Source organism: Salmo trutta, chromosome 19, assembly GCF_901001165.1.
Source record: "Salmo trutta chromosome 19, fSalTru1.1, whole genome shotgun sequence".
In the NCBI taxonomy this organism is placed as follows: domain Eukaryota; kingdom Metazoa; phylum Chordata; class Actinopteri; order Salmoniformes; family Salmonidae; genus Salmo; species Salmo trutta.
In genome coordinates this window covers 33,967,616-33,989,403 of record NC_042975.1, presented here as the reverse complement: position 1 = coordinate 33,989,403, position 21,788 = coordinate 33,967,616, and the positions used below count along the sequence as shown (strand labels likewise).

Genomic DNA, 21,788 nt, shown 5'->3' with positions numbered 1-21,788 from the left:
CAGTAAAGCAGAAGTGAAGCCCCTTTAGAGCTGTGTATGTCTGACATGTCTACTTCCTGGAAATTCATAATCTTGGGTTTCTTCATGTTTCTGCATGTTATGTGATTTAGTTGTCTCTCTGTGTTCTTTTTAACCTCTATGATTGGCCTGGGAAAGATAGGATTCAGCCTATTCATGAACAGGCAGGTGTAGTGGTTTACCAGGACTTTGATGGTGTTGTTGTCCTGTACTTTGGTCATGCAGCCTGCATGACAGGGTGATATGAACTCCACCCCGTCTGAGCCACACACTGGGTTAAAAGTCTCGGTCGGACAGGAGCACCCAGCGCTACACCCCAAGGAAACATTTTGTCTGAGAACAGAGGGAGAAAGAGGAATGGTACCTGGTGGAGTACACAATGGCAACTTAAGGCTTCAGTGCTGTTTTAAGGAGAGGTGATGGTAACCTACGTGGTGGGGTAGACACCAGTGACACTCTGTGTGGAGCAGCCGAGGAGGAGCAGAGGCAGAGCGGTGAGGATACACATCAAGATGGCTGCCGTGCACATGAGGGCGGAGCCTCTAGTAGACATACTCAGCCTCCTCATCAGAGCCCCACCTAGCACGATGCCCAGCACTGCTAGAGGGATACTCACCCCACCTACAGGCACACAGAGGTTAAGGATCTGCCCTTTTTTCCCCATTATCGCCTAAAATGACATACCCAAATCTAACTGCCTGTAGCTCAGGCCCTGAAGCAAGGATATGCATATTCTTGGTACCATTTGAAAGGAAACGCTTTGAAGTTTGTGGAAATGTGAATGTAGGATAATAGAACACAACAGATCTGGTAAAAGATAATACAAAGAAAAAAACAACCATTCTTTTGTAAAATTTTTGAACCATCATCTTTGAAATGCAAGAGAAAGGCCATATTGTATTATTCCAGCCCAGGTGCAATTTAGATCAGCAGTGTATGTGCAAAGTTTTAGATTGATCCAATGAACCATTGCATTTCTGTAACAAAATGTTGTATCAAGACTGCCCAAATGTGCCTAATTTGTTATTAATAAAGCATAACAGTCACTCCGATTTAAGTAGTGAACACCATTCCAGGTCGTGTTTTATGCAGTCGCCCTGCACATCTCAGAAGATAGATCTCAGAAGACAACATGGTTCCGGAGACATGAGATCTGTGCTGCCTGACTTTGAAAAAGAACCTGGAACGCAACCAGTGTTTCCCCTTACATAGGCAGGGTAGTTCCGCTCTGCCTAGCTCTGTTAAACCCCTCCTAATAATAGTTGGCCTTATTTTGTAGTCATGTAAAATGTTGATATTGGCAGCTTCCGGTGCTGACGCTGGAGATTCTGCACCCTTCCAAAGAACTAAAACACTGGGGTAAAGGGAAAGTAAATCCCATCCAGATTTGACCCTGCTATAAACAGTAGTGGGTGGCAGGGGTTTGATTGCCTGTGCTCTGCAGGCAATCTTCTGGAATGATTACCTCCAGTTGCTCAATAGCAGTGTTTCTGTGGTAGAATTCCATGCTCTCTGTGCTATTCATAGACCCCTGGAGAGTTGGAGCATACTCTATTATTCATCTCAGCTAGTATTAAGTGTGTATATGATGTGATATTACCCATATTTCTTATTCACATCAGACCTGAGTCAAATACATATGACAAATACTTAAGTTTTGCAGATTGGATTTTAAAGTAATAACTCTCCATTGAGTGGAATTTTCATTTGGTCCATTGGTTCTATTTTTTTTTTTATTAGACAAACCCTAACCTTAATCTAAATCAAGATGTTTCACAGAGATAATGAATAATATCTCTCACCGATCATCATGTTGGAGAAGGAGGCAGTCTGGGTGAACTGGCGCTCTATGAACTTGGCCATAAAGGTGGCGAGGCCGGCTACCATCGCTGCCAGGTGGACCTGTGCCAGCACCACCAAAAGGTAGATGGGGTTCCGTAGGGTCCGCAGGGCGATACGGGGGAAACCTGGGAGAGAGAGGGGGAGGGAGGGAGGGAGAGGGGGGCTAATGGCTAATGACCTCACTGCTTAAGACAATATTTACCATGGGGGTTGCAACAATAGAGGAAGAGAGAGGACACAATGTGACCACTTCTGCTTTTTATATACTATCAGTATGTATATCAGTGACTGTCACCCTTAATGCCCTGTAGTCACCCACAGACACAGTGAAAAGAAATGGAAAGAAAACAGACGAATGTGGTTTTATAAAAGTGTCTCACTTTTGAGAAACTGTGTGAGGGTGAGTTCCTGGACGGGGTCTGGCAGTGGTTTCTTTTCCTCTTCTGCTCTGGGCTCGGTGGCATCGCCTCCAGTTTCCTAACCAGGGGAGAGAAAGAACCACACCGCAATTATGCGCTGTACCTGTATTACAACAGATTAGAGTTTGATCATGGCACTGCAAACATGCAATCCTGTCATTATTGCATTAACTCTCTAATAGCCTTTGTCAGGTCTAGGGAACATGATGTGGGAAAGAGAGTTTTGCCTACAAGATCTCTGATTGCGAAATGGTAACATTTAAAGTGTATGAAACACTGCAGTGCACTCAAGTTACACGCCAAGCTTTAGAGCTTTTAAAGCCATGGCCAGCGTTCAAGAGACTATGTGTGTGTGTGTGTTTGTGTGTGTGTATGCTATGCTATTGAGCAAGACCTGGCACAATGATTCTTCTTTGTGCCAGATGACTGATGAGAGAAACATGAACCAAAGACTCAACCTCTTTTGAAACATTCCCTTACAGAATGATAGATATCAACCAGAACCTTATTCAACAAGGTCAAACCTCACTCTTTCTCTGAACCAATTTTTTTCTATAAGAGAAGATTGTTCAACTTTCATTACATTTTCTTAGTTAATGCTTAATAAGACATAAAGTCAATCAATCACAAATATATATTATGACAGTTACAACGTCTCAGCTTGTATCCCATACTACACCTCTTTGGGCATCTGCCGGGGGAAGAAGAGGTAGGGCAGTGAGGTGAGGAAGAGGAAGGAGGCTGCCACCAAGAAGCCTAGCCACCAGGCTCCCACCCAGCGAGGGTCTCTTCGCTCCAGACCTATCTGATCTGCAGAGAGGAGAAAGACATGTTACTGCATTAGTGACAAAGTATTCATAAATAATAAAATAACAATATTCAATCAACTATTCAATTAAATAACCAATGCAATCAAAGGTACTGTATGCATTGAAGTGCACCCTGAGAACACTTCCTGGTTTAAAACGTTATAACCTTTTGAAAAAATGTTGATATTAGGAAAGAAAGTACATTTTTGTCCTTGGCATTTTTCAACAGAACATTGAATCTCTTTCTAACTGACCGCAGCTTCCAGGAAGAAGTAATTTTCTCTTTCACTGTGAGAAACTCCACATTCATTCTAGTGAAAGACTGAGTAAATGAGGTCATACCAGCTGTTCAGAGAGACCGAGATTCCAGTTAAGAACATATTTTCCTCCAAAAAGGGAATAAGCTTATTTCTATCACAGAAATTCGTCTGATATCATGCACTTTTCTACAGAAGTAAATAACTATAGATATGCACCAACATACCCCCACACACGCCATACACACACGCACACACACATACATACTTCAGCAGGCGTTTGAACATGTCCCCAATCCCTAACGATACTCTCACACCTTGATAAATGAGATGCATCAAACTGGAAGGACGAGATCAATTACATGAAACTGGAAAGACAGGACACTGGTCCATGACCATGACTGGGATAAATCCAGTTTCTGAGGTGTCTGAAGCATTGCAGGGAAAGCTGTGGTTCACACAGAATGAGGTGGATTGGAAAAGTCTTTGATGAAAACCTGCTCCAGAGCGCTCAGGTCCTTATGACTGGGGCAAAGGTTCACCTTCGAATAGGACAACGACCCTAAGCACAGCCAAGTCAACACATGAGTGACTTCGGGACAAGTCTCTGAATGTCCTTGAGTGGCCCAGCCAGACCTGACAGAGCTTGAGAGGATCTGCAGAGAAGAATGGGAGAAATACCCCAAATACAGGTGTGCCAATCTTGTAGTGTCATATCCAAGAACACTCAAGGCTGTAATCGCTGCCAAAGGTGCTTCAACAAAGTACTGAGTAAAGGCTCTGAATACTTATGTAAATGTGATATTTCAGCTTATTATTTTCAATACACTTGCAAAAAATTCTAAAACTTATTTTTGCTTTGTCATTATGGGGTATTGTGTGTAAATTGATGAGAACAAAAAGAACAATTTAATACATTTTGGAATGAGGCTGCAATGTAACAAATGCACTATATATGTTTGCCCGTTAGAATTCACAGGAGTGGAGTAAAGATAAGATGGTCGTTATCATCAACATTATTCCAGCTAGTCCCCATTAAACCTTGTTTATTAAAACACAATCATTCAGAGTTTTATTTCGGCTTGTAAAGGAAACTATAAGAGGAGGACCTCCAGGCTGTATCATAACCGGCCGTGATTGGGAGTCCCATAGGGCGGCGCACAATTGGCCCAGCATCATTGGCCGGTGTAGGCCGTCATTGTAAATAAGAATTTGTTCTTAACTGACTTTCCTAGTTAAATAAAGGTTAAATAATAAATGCTTCAACCACAACCCTAACCCATATCAGCTCCGGATGAGACACTCCTGACATGCTGTGAACATCTGAGGACCTCCTGGGTGTGAGTGTGTGAGTGTGTGTGAGTGAGTGAGAGTGAGAGTGTGAGTGTGAGAGTGAGAGTGAGAGAGAGAGAGAGACCTGGCACATTTGGTTCCTTGGAAGTTGTAGGAACATGTGTTTTTGGTTTCAGATTGGTTCTGGGAACGAAGCCCTAAGTTTCCTGACCGGTAAAAGTTGTAGGGAGATTTTCCGTGAAGGTTTTATTAAAGCTCTGAGAATGGAAATGATCGTATTTAAAGGTAAATACAGTTCCTTCGGAAAATATTCACAAACCTCGGCTTTTTCCTAATTTTGTTTTGTTACAGCCTACACATAATACCCCATAATGTCAAAGTGGAATTATGTTTTTAGAAATGTTTACAAATTCATTAAAAATGAAAAGCTTAAATGTCTTGAGTCAATAAGTATTCAACCCCTTTGTTATGGCAAGCCTAAATAAGTTGAGGGTTAAACATCTACTTAACAAGTTAATAAGTAGCATGGACTCACTCTGTGTGCAATTATAGTGTTTAACATTATTTTGAATGACTGACTACCTCATCTCTGTATACCTCATACATTGTAGTTACTCTGCAATACTAACCGAAACCACAGATTGAAAAGAAGGAAACCCGTACAAAATATTCAAAAACCCGCAACCTGTTTGCAATAAGGCACTAAAGTGAAACTGCAAAGAATTCGGCAAAGAAATTCACTTAATGTCCTGAATACAAAGCATTATGTTTGGGGCAAATCCAACACGTCACTGAGTACCACTCTTCATATTTTCAAAATCAAAATCAAATCAAATGTTATTGGTCACATGCACATGGTTAGCAGATGTTATTGCGAGTGTTGTGAAATGCTTGTGCTTCTAGTTCCGACAGTGCAGCAATATCTAACATGTAATCTAACAATTCCACATCAACTACCTAACACACACAAATCTAAGTAAGGAATGGAATAAGAATATATGCATATAAATATATGGATGAGCAATGACAGAGCGGCATAGGCAAGATGCAATAGATGGTATAAAATACAGTATATACATATGAGATGAGTAATGCAAGATATGTAAACATTATTAAAGTGGCATTATTAAAGTGACTAGTGATCCATTTATTAAAGTGGCCAATGATTTCAGTCTGTATGTAGGCAGCAGCCTCTCTGTGTTAGTGATGGCTGTTTAACAGTCTGATGGCCTTGAGATAGACCCTGCTTTTTAGTCTCTCAGTCCCAGCTTTGATGCACCTGTACTGACCGCGCCTTCTGGATGGTGGCGGGATGAACAGGCAGTGGCTCGGGTGGTTATTGTCCATAACAAGCATGTTATGGGTATGCTTGTCATCAGCAAAGGCTAGGGAGTTTTTTTTAGGATAAAAGAAACGGAATAGAGCTAAGCACATGCAAAATCCTAGACGAAAACTTGGTTCAGTCTGCCTTCCAACAGAAACTAGGAAACAAATTCACCATTCAGCAGGACAATAACATAAAACACAAATATACACTGGCTTAGTTACAGTTTTGACTTAAATCGGCTTGAACATCTATGGAAAGATTTGAAAATGGCTGTCTAGCAATGATCAACTACAAACTTGACAGAGCTTGAATAATTTTTTAAAGAATAATGTGCAAATATTGTACAATCCAGGTGTGCAAAGCTTCAATAAGATTTAAGTAGGATTGATCTAGGATTTTGCCTGTGCTTAGCTCTATTCCGTTTCTTTTTATCATAAAAATACACCAGAGTCCTTGCCAATGACAAGCATTCCCAAGAACATGATGCAGCCACCAGCATGGTTGAAAATTTGAAGACTGGTCCTCAGTGATGTGTTGTTGGATTTCCCTAAAGATAACACTTTGTATTCAGGACATCTTTGCCACATTTTTAGTGCCTTATTGCAAACAGGATGCATGTTTTGTAATATTTTTTATTCTGTACAGGCGTCCTTCTTTTCACTCTGTCATTTAGGTTAGTATTGTTGTTGATAGTACAATGTTGTTGATCCATCCTCAGTTTTTTCCTATCAGAGCCATTAAACTGTTTTAAAGTCCCCATTGGCCTCATGGTGAAATCCATGAGCGGTTTCCTTCCTCTCCGGCAACTGAGTTAGGAAGGACGTCTGTATCTTTGTAGTGACTAGCTGTATTGATACGTCATCCAAAGTGTAATTAATAACTTCACCATGCTCTAAGGGATATTCAATGCTTGCTTTTTTTACCCATCTACCAATAGGCGCCCTTCTTCGCGAGGCATTGGTAAACATCGCTGGTCTTTGTGGTTGAATCTGTGTTTGAAATTCTCTGCTCAACTAAGGGACCTTACAAATAATTGTATGTTTGGGGTACAGAGATGAGGTAGTCATTCAAAAATAATTCTAAAAAACACTATTATTGCATATATACATGTATAGAGTGAGTCAATGCAATTTATTATGTGACTTGTAAAGCATATTTTTACTCCTGAACTTACTTAAGCTTGCTATATCTTTTATTTAACCTTTATTTAACGAGGCAAGTCAGTTAAGAACAAATTCTTATTTACAATGATGGCCTACCAAAAGGCAAAAGGCCTCCTGCAGGGGTGGGGGCTGGGATAAAAGAAAAATATATAGGACAAAACACACATCACGACAAGAGAGACACCACAACACTACATAAAGAGAGACCTAAGACAACAACATAGGATGGCAGCAACACATGACAACACAGCATGGTAGCAACACAACATGACAACAACATGGTAGAAACACAACATGACAACAACATGGTAGCAAAACAGCATGGCAGAAGCACAACATGATAACAGCACAAAACATGGTTCAAACATTATTGGGCACAGACAACAGCACAAAGGGCAAGAAGGTAGAGACAATAATACATCACGTGAATCAGCCACGACTGTCAGTAAGAGTGTCCATGATTGAGTCTTTGAATGAAGAGACGGAGATACAACTGTCCAGTTTGAGTGTTTTTTGCAGCTCGTTTCAGTCATACTGTATCAAAGTGGTTGAATACCTATTGACTCAAGACATTTCAGCTTTTCAATTTTAATTAATTTAAAGCAGAATTCCACTTTGACATTATGCCATTATGGGGTATTATGTGTAGGCCAGTGACACAAAATCTCAAATTTAATCAATTTTAAATTCAGGCTATAACACAACAACGTGGGAAAAAGTCAATGGGTGTGAATACTTTCTGTAGGCACTGTAGAAATGACAGAAAGTGTCACAGTATGATGCATTTTGTGTATGTGCTCACCTTTGGACATCTTGTCAATGTCGACATAAAAGCTCAACATGAAGGAGCCCATCATAAAGCCAAAAGCAGGACCAATAGACGTGACAGCCAGGAGGATACCTGCAGGGGGGAACCACAGTCAGACATGTCACCCCTGTTGTGGGATCAATATACTGACACAGAAAAGAATGCTTATCGTTTGGTTTCTCCCCAGATCATACTTCGAAGTTGATGAAAATAAAATAAAAGACTGCCCATTGTTTGCTGATCTCAAGTATCATGTTATCATAAAGATTACACACGACACAGCCTTGAGAGCAGCAAAACAATGAGTGCATACAAAACATTCACTTTAGTTTCATTACTATTTTTCCACATCCTGCACCAGGGTTATGTGTGATATTCCTAATCTAACTCCTTCTAATGTCCCTGCAAGTATTCTCAGGATTGGAGGGGATTGAGTGGAACGTTAGAGAACAATGATGCAACTCTCCATTTTTAAAAACCAACGGTGATACTATTGATTCCTAGTTAAAAACCCCAAAGACCTGCATCAGAATGTGTATTTCCTGTATTTCAAGAATTCCCTGTTTCCCAGTCACTCCCAGTGCTCATACCGAGGTAGAGAGGAGAGTTCCTCTTGCTGGCATGGTCATCAATGTAGGAGATTCCGAAGGGTTGGATGGGAACGCCGCCGATTCCCAGGAGTAGCTGTCCTAGGAGCAGGAGTGGGAATACTCCCTGCTGGGAGTGACTCTCCTGCTGAGTGCAGCTATGATTGGACAAGGGTGATTGGAAAGAGCTCTCTAATTGGCAGAGGCCAGAGTCTTCCTCCTTGGATTCTATGGAACACAGGTAGAGGTAGGAAGGAGTTGAGAGTTAGGTGATAACTACTATTTTTGTTTTGAGATTCAAACAAATATATGTATGTACTGTATGTGTGTGTGTGTATGTGACTTACTACTGATGTGGTCTGTGTACTGGTAGGGGCCACTGATGAAATGAGGCATGGCCATTATCAGAGCAGCCAGACTGACCACCAGTGCCCCTCCACCAATGAACCGTGGTCTGTGGACACGGCTACCAAAGAAACTAACAAACACTATTAGGACTATGTTCCCCACCTACACACACACATAAACACACACACACAGAATCATGAGCACAACACACTCACTCAAACACAACCATTAACACACTCATGTGCCCACTCTCACATGTAAACATTTAAAGTATACAATTTTTTCATATATAAATAAAAAGAATAATCTGAACCTATATGGATCTGGAATTTATCAGTCAATCTTCCTGTTATCTTGATCAGCCCAAAAGAGTGGTGGGATAGGGTCAGGGTAAGGTTTAGGCTTACCTCATTGAAGGATGCCAAGATGCCAGACTTCTGGCTAGAGAAGCCATAGCGTCTCTCTATGGTGGAGATGGAGCTCTTCAGATATCCAGACACCAACAGCTGGGTCAGCTGGAGCATGCCATGGCACAGCACAAATAACTGGAGGAGAGACAGGAGAGAGAGGATAGAGAGGAAGGGGAGAGAGAGTTTGTTTATGGTTTCATCAGTATGCAGACAGACTGTAGATACATGAAGTGTATCAAAAATATTGTTCCCAGCTTACTCTAAGTAGTAAATAATAAGATCTGATCAATGAACTACAGAGAGCTCCAAAGTCTGATTTAAATATTCAGGAGAACATCTTGTTCCACACGGGGCACTACGTCTAGTTGCACATTTGACACCTTTATGTAAAGAAAGTATGTAATGCAACAAAACATATTGCTACAGTAGTCAAGAGGGTCTGGAGGCCTATGAGTAACTTTATGAGGATTTTCACAACCAGAGCAAAATCTGTTACATACAGTACCAGTCAAAGGTTTGGACACAGCTATTCATTCAAGGGTTTTTCTTTATTTGTTACTATTTCTACATTGCAGAATAATAGTGAAGACATCACAACTATGAAATAACACATATGGAATCATGTAGTAACCAAAAAAGTGTTAAACAAATCAAAATATATTTTAGATTTTAGATTTTTTACAGTAGCCACCCTTTGCCTTGATGACAGCTTTGCACACTCTTGGCATTCTCTCAAATTCTCACACCCTGATCTGATTCACCTGTCTTTGTGTCTGTCTCTACCCCCCTCCAGGTTTCGCACATCTTCCTCATTATCCCCAGTGTACTTATACCTGTGTTCTCTGTTTGTCTGTTGCCAGTTCGTTTTGTTTCGTCAAGTCTACCAGCGTCTTTTTCCGTGCTCCTGGCTGTCTCTAATTCCTGGTTTCCTGGTTTTGACCATTCTGCCTGCCTTGACCCTGATTCTGCTTGTCGTTCTGTACCTTGCCATACCTCCCTGGATTACTGAACTCTGCCTACCCTGACCCTGACCCTGACCCTGAGCCAGCCTGCTGTTTTGTACCTATCGGACTCTGCTCTGGACTACTGACATTTTCCTGCCCTTACACCTGTTGTTTGCCTGCCCCCTTGTTTGAGTAATAAACTTTTGTTACTTCAAAACTGTCTGCATCTGAGTCTTCTCCTGAGCCTTGACAGTAGGTGTGTCAACTTTTGACTGGTACTGCACCTGTAGTACAAGCTGCCTATCCCTCATCTTTTTTAAAGTAATTCTTAATTTGCTGAGGTACAGTTTTATTGTAATACAAGTGCATTCATGAGGCAGTAGACTCATAAAACAGTGTAGTTAAAAGAGACCCACAGTAGCATTTATGTGGTGTTCTGATATGGGGGAAGGTTAGGACATAGACTTTCCCTGGTTTAGGGAAAGGGGGATACCTTGTCAGTTGTACAACTGAATATCTTCAACTGAAATATGTCTTCTGCATTTAACCCAACCCCTCTGAATCTGAGGGGTGCGGGGGTCTGCCTTAATCATCTTCAGCGCCCAGGGAACAGTGGGTTAACTGCCTTGATCAGAACAACAGATTTTTACCTTGTCAGCTCGGGGATTCAATCCAGCAAACTTTTGCTTACTGGCCCAACGCTCTAACCACTAGGCTATTTCTAAGCACATGTGCTGCCAATAAAGGTTATTGTCAGTCAGAGCACCAGCTTGGAGTCGTGAGGCTGCTGGTTGGTTTGGTGGCCATGAGGCCTTTAGTTTGGTTTTGATTCTTGACTTTGGGCATGCCGTTTGTTTTCCTTTTTTGTATTTATTTATTGTCAATATCTGAGCAAATCAATAATCTGTTTGGACTACCCAACCAAGAGGTCAACAAAGACAGAGCTGGCCCTGGACCACGGTAAGGTTGCTGTCTCCCTGGGCACATGCACTTTCAACAACTACGCACATAAACTGATTTCTCACAAACTCAGCAAAAAAAATAAACGTCCTCTCACTGTCAACTGTGTTTATATTCAGCAAACTTAACATGTGTAAATATTTGTATGAACATAACAAGATTCAACAACTGAGACATAAACTGAACAAGTTCCACAGACATGTGACTAACAGAAATTGAATAATTGTCAGGCGGCTCAAGGAAGCAGCAAGGGGTGAAGTAAAGTGCAGGAGACACAAGTCCGTGAACACACGTTTAATAGGTATCCACTCTTGTCCAAAAACTAGGTAGGGCAGGGCGACAATACAAAAAGCCCAAAATACCAGCCCGCACACAATGTAGAGACGCAGCCCACAATATACTCTGCAAAACCGACAGGCAGAGGGAAACACCTGTTCCCCAGACGAATCGTCCTGACGTAAAATAATCACACACAAAAAACAAACCTACATAGCAAGACTAAATACCCCCCCCCAACTAATGAACTAATACAAAACAGGTGCGTACCTAATCTAGACCTAACCAACAGAAAATGAAACAGAGGATCGGTGGCAGCTAGTAGGCCGGCGACGACGACCACCGAGCGCCGCCCGGGCGAGGAGTGGCGCCACCTTTCGTCGATGTCGTGACAATAATGTGTTCCTGAACAAAGAGGGGGGGGCAAAATTAACAGTCAGTCTCTGGTGTGGCCACCAGCTGCATTAAGTACTGCAGTGCATCTCCTCCTCATGGACTGCACCAGATTTGCCAGTTCTTGCTGTGAGATGTTATCCCACACTTCCACCAAGGCACCTGCAAGTTCACAGACATTTCTGGGGGGAATGGCCCTAGCCCTCACCCTCCGATCCAACAGGTCCCAGACATTCTCAATGGGATTGAGATACGGGCTCTTCGCTGGCCATGGCAGAACACTGACATTCCTGTCTTGCAGGAAATCACGCACAGAACGAGCAGTATGGCTGGTGACATTGTCATGCTGGAGGGTCATGTCAGGATGAGCCTGCAGGAAGGGTACCACATGAGGGAGGAGGATGTCTTCCCTGTAACGCACAGCATTGAGATTGCCTCCAATGACAAGCTCAGTCCGATGATGCTGTGACACACCGCCCCAGACCACGACGGACCCTCCACCTCCAAATCGATCCCGCTCCAGAGTACAGGCCTCGGTGTAATGCTCATTCCTTCAACGATAAACGCAAATCAGACCATCACCCCTGGTGAGACAAAACCGTGACTCGTCAGTGAAGAGCACTTTTTGCCAGTCCTGTCTCTGGTCCAGCGACGATGGGTTTGTGCCCATAGGCAACGTTGTTGCAAGTGATGTCTGGTGAGGACCTGCCTTACAACAGGCCTACAAGCCCTCAGTCCAGCCTCTCTCAGCGTATTGCGGACAGTCTGAGCACTGATGGAGGGACTGTGCGTTCCTGGTGTAACTCGGGAAGCTGTTGTTGCCATCCTGTACCTGTCCCGCAGGTGTGATGTTTGGATGTACCGACTCTGTGCAGGTGTTGTTACACGTGGTCTGCCATTGCGAGGACGATCAGCTGTCCGTCCTGTCTCCCTGTAGCGCTGTCTTAGGCGTCTCACAGTACGGACATTGCAATTTATTGCCCTGGCCACATCTGCAGTCCTCATGCCTCCTTGCAGCATGCCTAAGGCACGTTCACGCAGATGAGCAGGGACCCTGGGCATCTTTCTTTTGGTGTTTTTCAGAGTCAGTAGAAAGGCCTCTTTAGTGTCCTAAGTTTTCATAACTGTGACCTTAATTGCCTACCGTCTGTAAGCTGTTAGTGTTTTAACGAACGTTCCACAGGTGCATGTTCATTAATTGTTTATGGTTAACTTAACAAGCATGGGAAACAGTGTTTAAACCTTTTACAATGAAGATCTGTGAAGTTATTTGGATTTTTTCTAATTATCTTTGAAAGACAAGGTCCTGAAAAAGGGACGTTTATTTTCTTGCTGAGTTTAGATGCACATCTTAAATCCGGTTACAGACCAGTTAACTAGGCCTAAGACCCCTAGACTTAGCGAGTGCAACAATATTAGCAGGCTAGTTAATCGGTTTCATAAGAGTGTCTAGAAGCTTTCCCATGCATACCCCATTCAGAGGACATGTTTATGTGTTTCTAAATCTGGAAACAATACAAGGATGTGCTGAAAACACCAGGAAACACAACCCCACCTGGGACTATAGAGAAAAATGACAGTACAGGATGCCAAAACATCAATGTTTTCACTACAGTAAGAAATAAACTAAATTACAGATCGTAAAATAAGGAAGATTCACTCTCTTTCCTCTCTGAAGATTTTTCTTTCTCCAGTCCCAAAACATATCCTGTCAATGAAGGTAGGTTAATTTCCTTAATGTTAGCATGCTAGCATGCTCCTCTAACCCTATAAGGTCATCATATCTTGACTCCTGAACAGCAATCTGTAGACACAGATTTTACCTCACTTCCTAGTACTGTCTCAGTTCTGTGACAACACGACCCATAAATCAGACCGATACATTACTTGGGCTTATTCGACTTTACAGATTATCCTCAAATCAGCTTGCAACCTAAATAGCTACTCATTATTATTTGTAGATCAATCAGTCAGTCAGTCACAATTTACCCACAAAATATTTCAGATTTGATGCTCTCTAACATGGCCACTCACTGAGAGTTGGGAGTAATGATGTGAGGTGAGACAGGTAGATGAGGTGATAGACAGGAGCAGTATGTAATATTTAAGACATATATTCATTTTCTTGGTGTTTTTTTGAAAGACCCTGCTTAGAAACTCCTAAAATTGCCTAGTACTGTCACGCCCTGACCTGAGAGAGCCGTTTTTCTCTGTTTGGTTAGGTCAGGGCGTGATATGGGGTGGGCATTCTATGTCATTGTATTTCTTTGTTTTGGCTGAGTATGGTTTCCAATCAGAGGCAGCTGTCTATTGTTGTCTCTGATTGGGAATCATACTTAGGTAGCCCTTTTTCCCTCCTTCAGTGTGGGATCTTGTTTTTGTACAGCTCAGTAAAGCCTGCAGAACGTGACGTTTGTTTTCCTTTGTTTGTTGTTTTGATTTAGTGTTCTGAGTTATAATAAATATTAATCATGAGCACTTACCACGCTGCACCTTGGTCTCCTCCTTACGACGGTCGTCACAGAAGATCCCACCACAAAAAGACTAAGCAGCGTGGTCCGGAGCAATGGACCTGGGAAGACATCCTGGACGGCAAGGGATCCTGGACGTGGGATGAGATCGAGGCCGGATGGGATCACCTCCCATGGGAACAGGTGGAGGCAGCGTTAGCAGAGCGGCTACGAGACGAGGAAACTAGCACAGCAACGACGGAAGCACGAGAGGCAGCCCCCAATTTTTTTTTTTGGGGGGGGGACGGGTAGATTGGCAGAGTCAGGGTGGAGACCTGAGCCAACTCCCCGTGCTTACGGTGGGGAGCGAGTGACTGAGCAAGCATCGTGTTATGCGGTGATGCACACTGTGTCGCCAGTGCGCATTCACAGCCCGGTGCGCTCTGTGCCAGTGCTCCGCATTTGCCGGGCTAGAGTGAGCATTCAGCCAGGAAGGGTGGTGACAGCTCAGCGCTCCTGGTCTCCAGTACACCTCCTCGGTCCAGGATATCCTGCGCCGGCTCCGCGCACTGTGTCGCCAGTGTGCATTCATAGCCCAGTGCGACCTGTTCCAGCGCCCCGCATTTGCCGGGGGAAAATAAGCATCCAGCCAGGACGGGTTGTGCCAGCTCTACGCTCGAGACCTCCAGTGTGCCTCCACGGCCCAGTATATCCTGTGCCTGCCCCACGTACCTGGCCTCCAGTGAGTCTATCCAGCCTGGTATGCCCTGTGCCTGCTCCTCGCTCTTGCCCTGAGGTACGTGTCACCAGTCTGGCGCCACCTGTGCCAGCCCCATGCATCAGGCCTCTAGTGCGCCTGCCCAGTGCGGTGTGTCCTGTTCCTGCTCTCCGCACTTGCCCTGAGGTGCGTGTTACCAGTCTGGCGCCACCTGTGCCAGCCCTACGCATCAGGCCTCCAGTGCGCCTTCCCAGTCCAGAGCTTCCGGCGACAGTTCCCAGTCCAGAGCTTCCGGCGACGTCCCCCAGTCCGGAGCCTCCAGCGACGTTCCCCAGTCCGGTGAGACCTGTTCCAGCTCCACGTAAGAAGCCTCCAGTGATGATCCATGGTCCGAAGCCTCCAGTGATGATCCATGGCACGAAGCCTCCAGTGATGATCCATGGCACAAAGCCTCCAGTGATTGTCCATGGCGCGGAGCCTGCAGTGTTGATCCATGGCACGGAGCCTGCAGCGACGGCCTACAGTCCGGAACCTCCTGAGACGGCCCACAGTCCGGAACCTCCTGAGACGGCCCACAGTCCGGAACCTCCTGAGACGGCCCACAGTCCGGAACCTCCTGAGACGGTCCACAGTCTGGAACCTCCAGCGATGTTCCTCAGTCCGGAGTCTTCGGCGACGGTCTGCAGTCCGGAGTCTTTGGCGACGGTCCGCAGTCCGGAGTCTTCGGCGACGGTCCGCAGTCCGGAGTCTTCGGTGGTGGTCTGCAGTCCAGAGTCTCCGGCGGCGGTCCGCAGTCCAGAGTCTCCGGCGGTCGGTCCGCAGTCCAGAGTCTCCGGCGGTGTTCTGCAGTCCAGAGTCTCCGGCGGCGGTCTGCAGTCCAGAGTCTCCGGCGATGATCCGCGGTCCGGTTCCTTCGACGACGATCCACTGTCCGGTGTTACAAAAGCGGAGGGATCAGCGGGCGGAGCGGGGGCTACGCCCCGAACCGGAGCCGCCACCATGGGTAGATGCCCACCCGGACCCTCCCCTATAGGTTCAGGTTTGCGGCCGGGAGTCCACACCTTTGGGGGGGTACTGTCACGCCCTGACCTGAGAGAGACTTTTTTCTCTGTTTGGTTAGGTCAGGGTGTGATATGGGGTGGGCATTCTATGTCATTGTATTTCTTTGTTTTGACTGAGTATGGTTTCCAATCAGAAGCAGCTGTCTATTGTTGTCTCTGATTGGGAATCATACTTAGTCAGCCCTTTTTCCCTCCTTCAGTGTGTGATCTTGTTTTTGTACAGCTCAGTAAAGCCTGCAGAACGTGACGTTTGTTTTCCTTTGTTTGTTGTTTTGATTTAGTGTTCTGAGTTATAATAAATATTAATCATGAGCACTTACCACGCTGCACCTTGGTCTCCTCCTTACGACGGTCATCCCAAGTACTGCTTTTTACCTTTTCATAATCCAAATAGCATCAGTTGCAGCAAGTATGTGAAGAGGTTTTGTCTTGTTAATGTTTTTGATATTGTCCACCTCACACAACAGCAACAGCCAGATGGTAAAATGCTAATTAGCAGCATCAAGTGGTGTTCTAAAAAGTATGTTACTCTCATGGATTTCTATTCCTTTGCTACTTCTGGTATTGAATTGACATTTGGAGCTAGTTGCAGGTGAAAATGATACATGTAACTCTTGAGCCTACCTTGATGCTGTTGAAGGGGCCCCTGCATCTTGCGGGAGGCATCAACCTCTGTGAATCAGAGTTCAGCTGGAGGTCGCTGGCTGTCATATCTGCAGAGACGGAGGAGGAAGCGAGACATCACACTCGCTATTTTTTTCTGGTTCGTGTACTGCCAATGAACTAAGCAGACCAGACCCAGCTGCTAACGCATTGGTGCCTATGGAAGAGTCACCCCTTAAGCAGACCGAAACTGACCATTTTGTCTAATGGTAAACGGCCTGAGTAGGACATCTTAATTTATCCACCGTTGTTGATATCTGTCTGTCACACCTGCCCAACTCACTGATCCGACCCAGGGAATATAAAAAATTATTGTAATGTTTACACTTTCGAAAGTCTCTCAGCCTATTACACAATGTTATGCAAATGAGTTGCTGTATGTGAGGATGTGGGAGGCATGCTGAGAGAGAGTATTTGGGAAGGCATTTAGTGCACCCCAGCACTGACCAGCTGCACAATCTGTTCATTTAAATAAAATACAACTTGATTATTTCATGGTAAATCAGTGTACTAGACTGTTTACGCTAGTCAACAAACAATGTGCACATTTCGGTGGCCTTCGTTACAATACTATAGAAATTGCACAAGAATTCCAGTCAGACTATATTCCTTGTACTCTGGTTACTGTGTATCCTCAATCTTTATACTCACTTTGTATCTCTATACTTCGGACTTCTGCTTACTTTAATCTCTGCTGGTGTAATGTATCTACTGCTATTGTTTAATGCAGATGTGCTATTCATTTAAATCATATTGAGACACAGTGCTCTGTGTTAGTATTCACATTGAAGAGAAATTATCTGCATTTACATAAGAATGGGAAAAAGAGCTGTGTTTCCCTGTGCATGGTCAGGTTTCCTGTATACCCAGGCAGGCGTGTTATATGACTTGAGAAGGGGAGTTTTATGCCCTGTCAAAGTGCGCATGTCTGCAGCTCCATGGTGTTTAACAGAAACAGCTGGAGATCCTCCAGGACTACAGATATAGGATTTTAATTTGCACCAGTTTGCTACATCACGTGTGCGCATGAGTTGCATGTGGTTGTCTGTGTAGGAGAGAAATATCTCTGGATTACAGATATTAAGATAACCTTGACTCCCAAGTAACTCTCACTCACTCATATTGCAATGTGTGTGTGTGTGTGTGTGTGTGTGTGTGTGTGTGTGTGTGTGTGTGTGTGTGTGTGTGTGTGTGTGTGTGTGTGTATGTTTGTGTGTGTGTGTGGTTGTACATTTTGACAGCCTTGACTCTAAGCAAATCCCCACTCCAACATGTTGAATCATATTGAAATATGTGTGTGTATGGTACAGATTACTATTAAGGGGTAAATCCCCCTTGGACTGACTCTGCCTGTTTAGTTTTCCAGTCCAGTGCACAATGCTGAGAAAGAAAGGGGGAGTGAGAGAGAAAGAAAAAGAGAGATGAGGGGGGACAGACAGACAGACAGACAGACAGTTGAGAGAATGCCAAGAGTGTGCAAAGCTGTCATCAAGGCAAAGGGTGGGCACTTTGAAGAATCTGAAATATATTTTGATTTGTTTAACACTTTTTTGGTTAATATATGATACTACATGATACATGTGTGTTATTTCCTAGTTTTGATGTCTTCACTATTATTCTACAATGTAGGAAAATAGTAAAAATAAACAAAAACCCTTGAATGAGTAGGTGTGTCCAAACTTTCGACTGGTACTGTATATTGTTTTTGCTCAGGAAAAACAAACGCCAGTTGGGGAACCCTGACATACCTTGTGTTCCTTCTGTAAAGCAGTATTAAACGGCCAATGCACTTATGCTGCCATATATAGTGTTTTGTAGGCAGTTGTGTATGTTTGTGCAACACAGGAGTTGTTGCATCTGCTGTCAGCAGAGATAAGATGAGCAGGAGATAACTACCAAGCAGATGTGGAATGTCATCATAAACAAATGTTGAACCATCATTTACCACAACAGCGGGATTGGAATTACGGGTCATGGAAATAACAACCTTCATTTCAGACTCCTCAAATTCATACACACAAAAACAATACCTTTTAGATGAGGTATTACTAACCCCTTGGTGTTAATTGTTAATTGTAATTGCCCTAAATGCCAGAAGGCCAGTTCAACCACACACATGCTCCAAACAGCAACCTTTCCTTTCACACATATGCTCTACACACTGCACACTAAATGAGATAATAGTGTCTGAGTCCTTACTACTAGAGTTAGTGGATCACAGTTAAAAGCAGTAGTACAGAACAGTACAGTTGTTCACTTACTCTGTAGATGGAGCTGTGGTGTAGTGGTGTTCTCTGTGTCCAGTCCTGTCATAGCGCTATGGTGTAGTGTTGCGTTCAGTATCCACTCCTCATTCACACAGAACACTACTAAGCTTGGAATCCCAGGAGCTCTCACTTGATGAAATAGGCGTGCTTATTGTTGAGGAATTCCATGACCTGAGGTGAGTGGGGCTGGGAGTGGGAGGGGGAATTCTATTGTAAACTGTGGTATCCCTCGATCATGTGTAGTACTTACTATAGAATGTTGTAATATACTAAAGAATACTACAGTATTATCCACAAAAAACTGTTGTAAATACTACGGTAATGTTCACAAAAACACTACAGTCCGAAAAAACAGTAGACTTTTTTAACTATAGTAAAAACGAAAGTATTTCATTTGCATGTACCCTGCCCATTCCCCTCTCCATTTCCCAATATATGCCACCCATAAGTGAGAAACGTACATGCCAAGTATATGTCGTATATTGTGTTCCCTACAGGTTATAGAAAAGAGCAGAAGCTCTGAACTATCCTTTCAGACCTCAGTCCTACCTACAGGTTAAAGCAAATTTGCTCTTTTAGTATACCCCAGTAGGTTTCCTGAAGGAAAAAGCCTCCACTTCTATGTGTAAGAAAATAAAACAAAAACACTATAGTAAATACTACAGTAATGTCCGCAAAAACACTACAGTAAATACTACAGTATACTACAGTTTGCACAAACACTACAGTAAATACTACAGTATACTAAAATCTCCAAAAACACTACATTAATTACTATATCAAATCAAATCACATTTTATTGGTCACATGCACATGGTTAGCAGATGTAAATGTGAGTGTAGCGAAATGCTTGTGCTTCTAGTTCCGACAGTGCAGTAATATCTAACAAGTAATCTAACAATTCCACAACAACTACCTAATACACACAAATCTAAAGGAATGGAATAAGAATATGTACATACAAATAAATGGATGTACGATGACCGAGCGGCATAGGCAAGATGCAGTAGATGATATAAGATACAGTATATACATATGAGATGAGTAATGTAAGATATGTAAACATTATTAAAGTGGCATTATTTAAAGGGACTAGGGATCCATTTATTAAAGTGGCCAATGATTCGAGTCTGTATGTAGGCAGCAGCCTCTCTGTGTTAGCGGTGGCTGTTTAACAGTCTGATGGTCTTGAGATAAGAAGCTGTTTTTCAGTCTCTCGGTCCCAGCTTTGATGCACCTGTACTGACCTCGCCTTCTGGATGTTAGCGGGGTGAACAGTGGCTTGGGTGGTTGTTGTCCTTGATGATCTTTTTGGCCTTCCTGTGACATCGGGTGCTGTAGGTGTCCTGGAGGGCAGGTAGCTTTCCCCCGGTGATGCGTTGTGCAGACCGTACTACCCTCTGGAGAGCCTTGCGGTTGAGGCTGGTGCAGTAGCCGTACCAGGCGGTGATACAGCCCCACAGGATGCTCTCTATTGTGCAGTTGTAAAAGTTTGTGAGGGTTTTAGGTGACAAGCCAAATTTCTTCAGCCTCCTGAGGTCGAAGAGGCGCTGTTGCATCTTCTTCACCACACTGTCTGTGTTGGTGGACCATTTCAGTTTGTCTGTGGATAGGGGACTGCTCCCTCTGCTCTTTCTTGAAGTCCACGATCATTTAATTTGTTTTGTTGACATTGATTAAGAGATTGTTTTCCTGATACCACACTCCGAGTGCCCTCACCTCCTCCCTGTAGGCTGTCTCGTCATTGTTGGTAATCAAGCCCACTACTGTTGTGTCATCTGTAAACTTGATGATTGAATTGGAGGCGTGCATGGCCACGCAGTCATGGGTGAACAGGGAGTACAGGAGGGGGCTGAGCACGCAGCCTTGTGGGGACCCAGTGTTGAAGATCAACGAAGTGGAGATGTTGTTTCCTACCTTCACCACCTGGGGGCGGTCCGTCAGAAAGTCCAGGACCCAGTTGCACAGGGCGGGGTTGAGACCCAGGGGCTCAAGCTTAATGATGAGCTTGGAGGTTACCATCTAATAGTATATATTACAGTTGAATTTTACTATGGTATTTATTCTATAGTTAAGTGTAAATACTAGAGTATACTACAGTCAATACCACAGTACATACTGTAGTCAAAAAAAAACACTACAGTGAATACCACAGTAAAGTCTACAACAGCAATACAGTGAATACTGTAGTATTTTGTTTGTGTGGGATGTGGGTATGTGAGTGTGGGTATGTGAGTGTTAGACAGCTACGCACATTGTTTATCTGGCTTACAGTAAAGACTGAGCACAACCATTAGATGGTTAATTCTGTGTGATATGTGTTCCCTTAGTAAGAGATAATAGACCTTGTAATTAACAGCACTGGTCTGATATTGGCCTCTAGTGGTTTCATTGAATATCCCCAGGACTCTAGGCTACAATGGCATCATATCTCCAGCAGGTGGGGATACAGTGCTTTGCGGTATCAGAGAGAACAGTCTCTGACTAGGGTGGCTGGAGTCTTTTGCAATTTTTAGGGCCTTCCTCTGACACCGCCTGGTATAGAGGTCCTGGATGGCAGGAAGCTTGGCCCCAGTGATGTACTGGGCCGTACGCACTACCCTCTGTTTCCATACAAGGCGGTGATGGAACCGGTCAGGATGCTCTCGATGGTGCAGCTGTAGAACTTTCTGAGGATCTGAGGACCCACAACAAATCTTTTCCATCTCCTGAAGGGGAGCACACAACAGAAAATCACAGAGAGAACCTGTACTAAACAAACAACAGCAAGACAAA

The 21,788-nt window shown here is 43.8% G+C and overlaps 1 protein-coding gene across 2 annotated transcripts in view; it reads right to left on the bottom strand.

Annotated features, from left to right (window-relative positions):
• LOC115154387 (solute carrier organic anion transporter family member 2B1) overlaps positions 1-19,139 on the bottom strand; it is a 23,169-nt gene extending 4,030 nt beyond the window's left edge. The window contains exons 1-11 of one of the 2 annotated variants that reach the window (XM_029700563.1): positions 19,008-19,129; positions 16,708-16,796; positions 9,279-9,416; positions 8,871-9,033; positions 8,527-8,751; positions 7,931-8,029; positions 2,959-3,089; positions 2,241-2,337; positions 1,821-1,985; positions 450-639; positions 201-351 (exon numbers count right to left, since the gene is read on the bottom strand). In XM_029700563.1, the coding sequence (XP_029556423.1) occupies positions 201-351; positions 450-639; positions 1,821-1,985; positions 2,241-2,337; positions 2,959-3,089; positions 7,931-8,029; positions 8,527-8,751; positions 8,871-9,033; positions 9,279-9,416; positions 16,708-16,796; positions 19,008-19,059 (1,500 nt within the window). In that variant the 5' untranslated portion in view covers positions 19,060-19,129. Of the gene's footprint in view, positions 1-200; positions 352-449; positions 640-1,820; positions 1,986-2,240; positions 2,338-2,958; positions 3,090-7,930; positions 8,030-8,526; positions 8,752-8,870; positions 9,034-9,278; positions 9,417-16,707; positions 16,797-19,007 lie in introns of both variants that reach the window. The other variant, XM_029700565.1, reaches the window with a different exon arrangement.
• Positions 19,140-21,788: the final 2,649 nt, after the last annotated feature.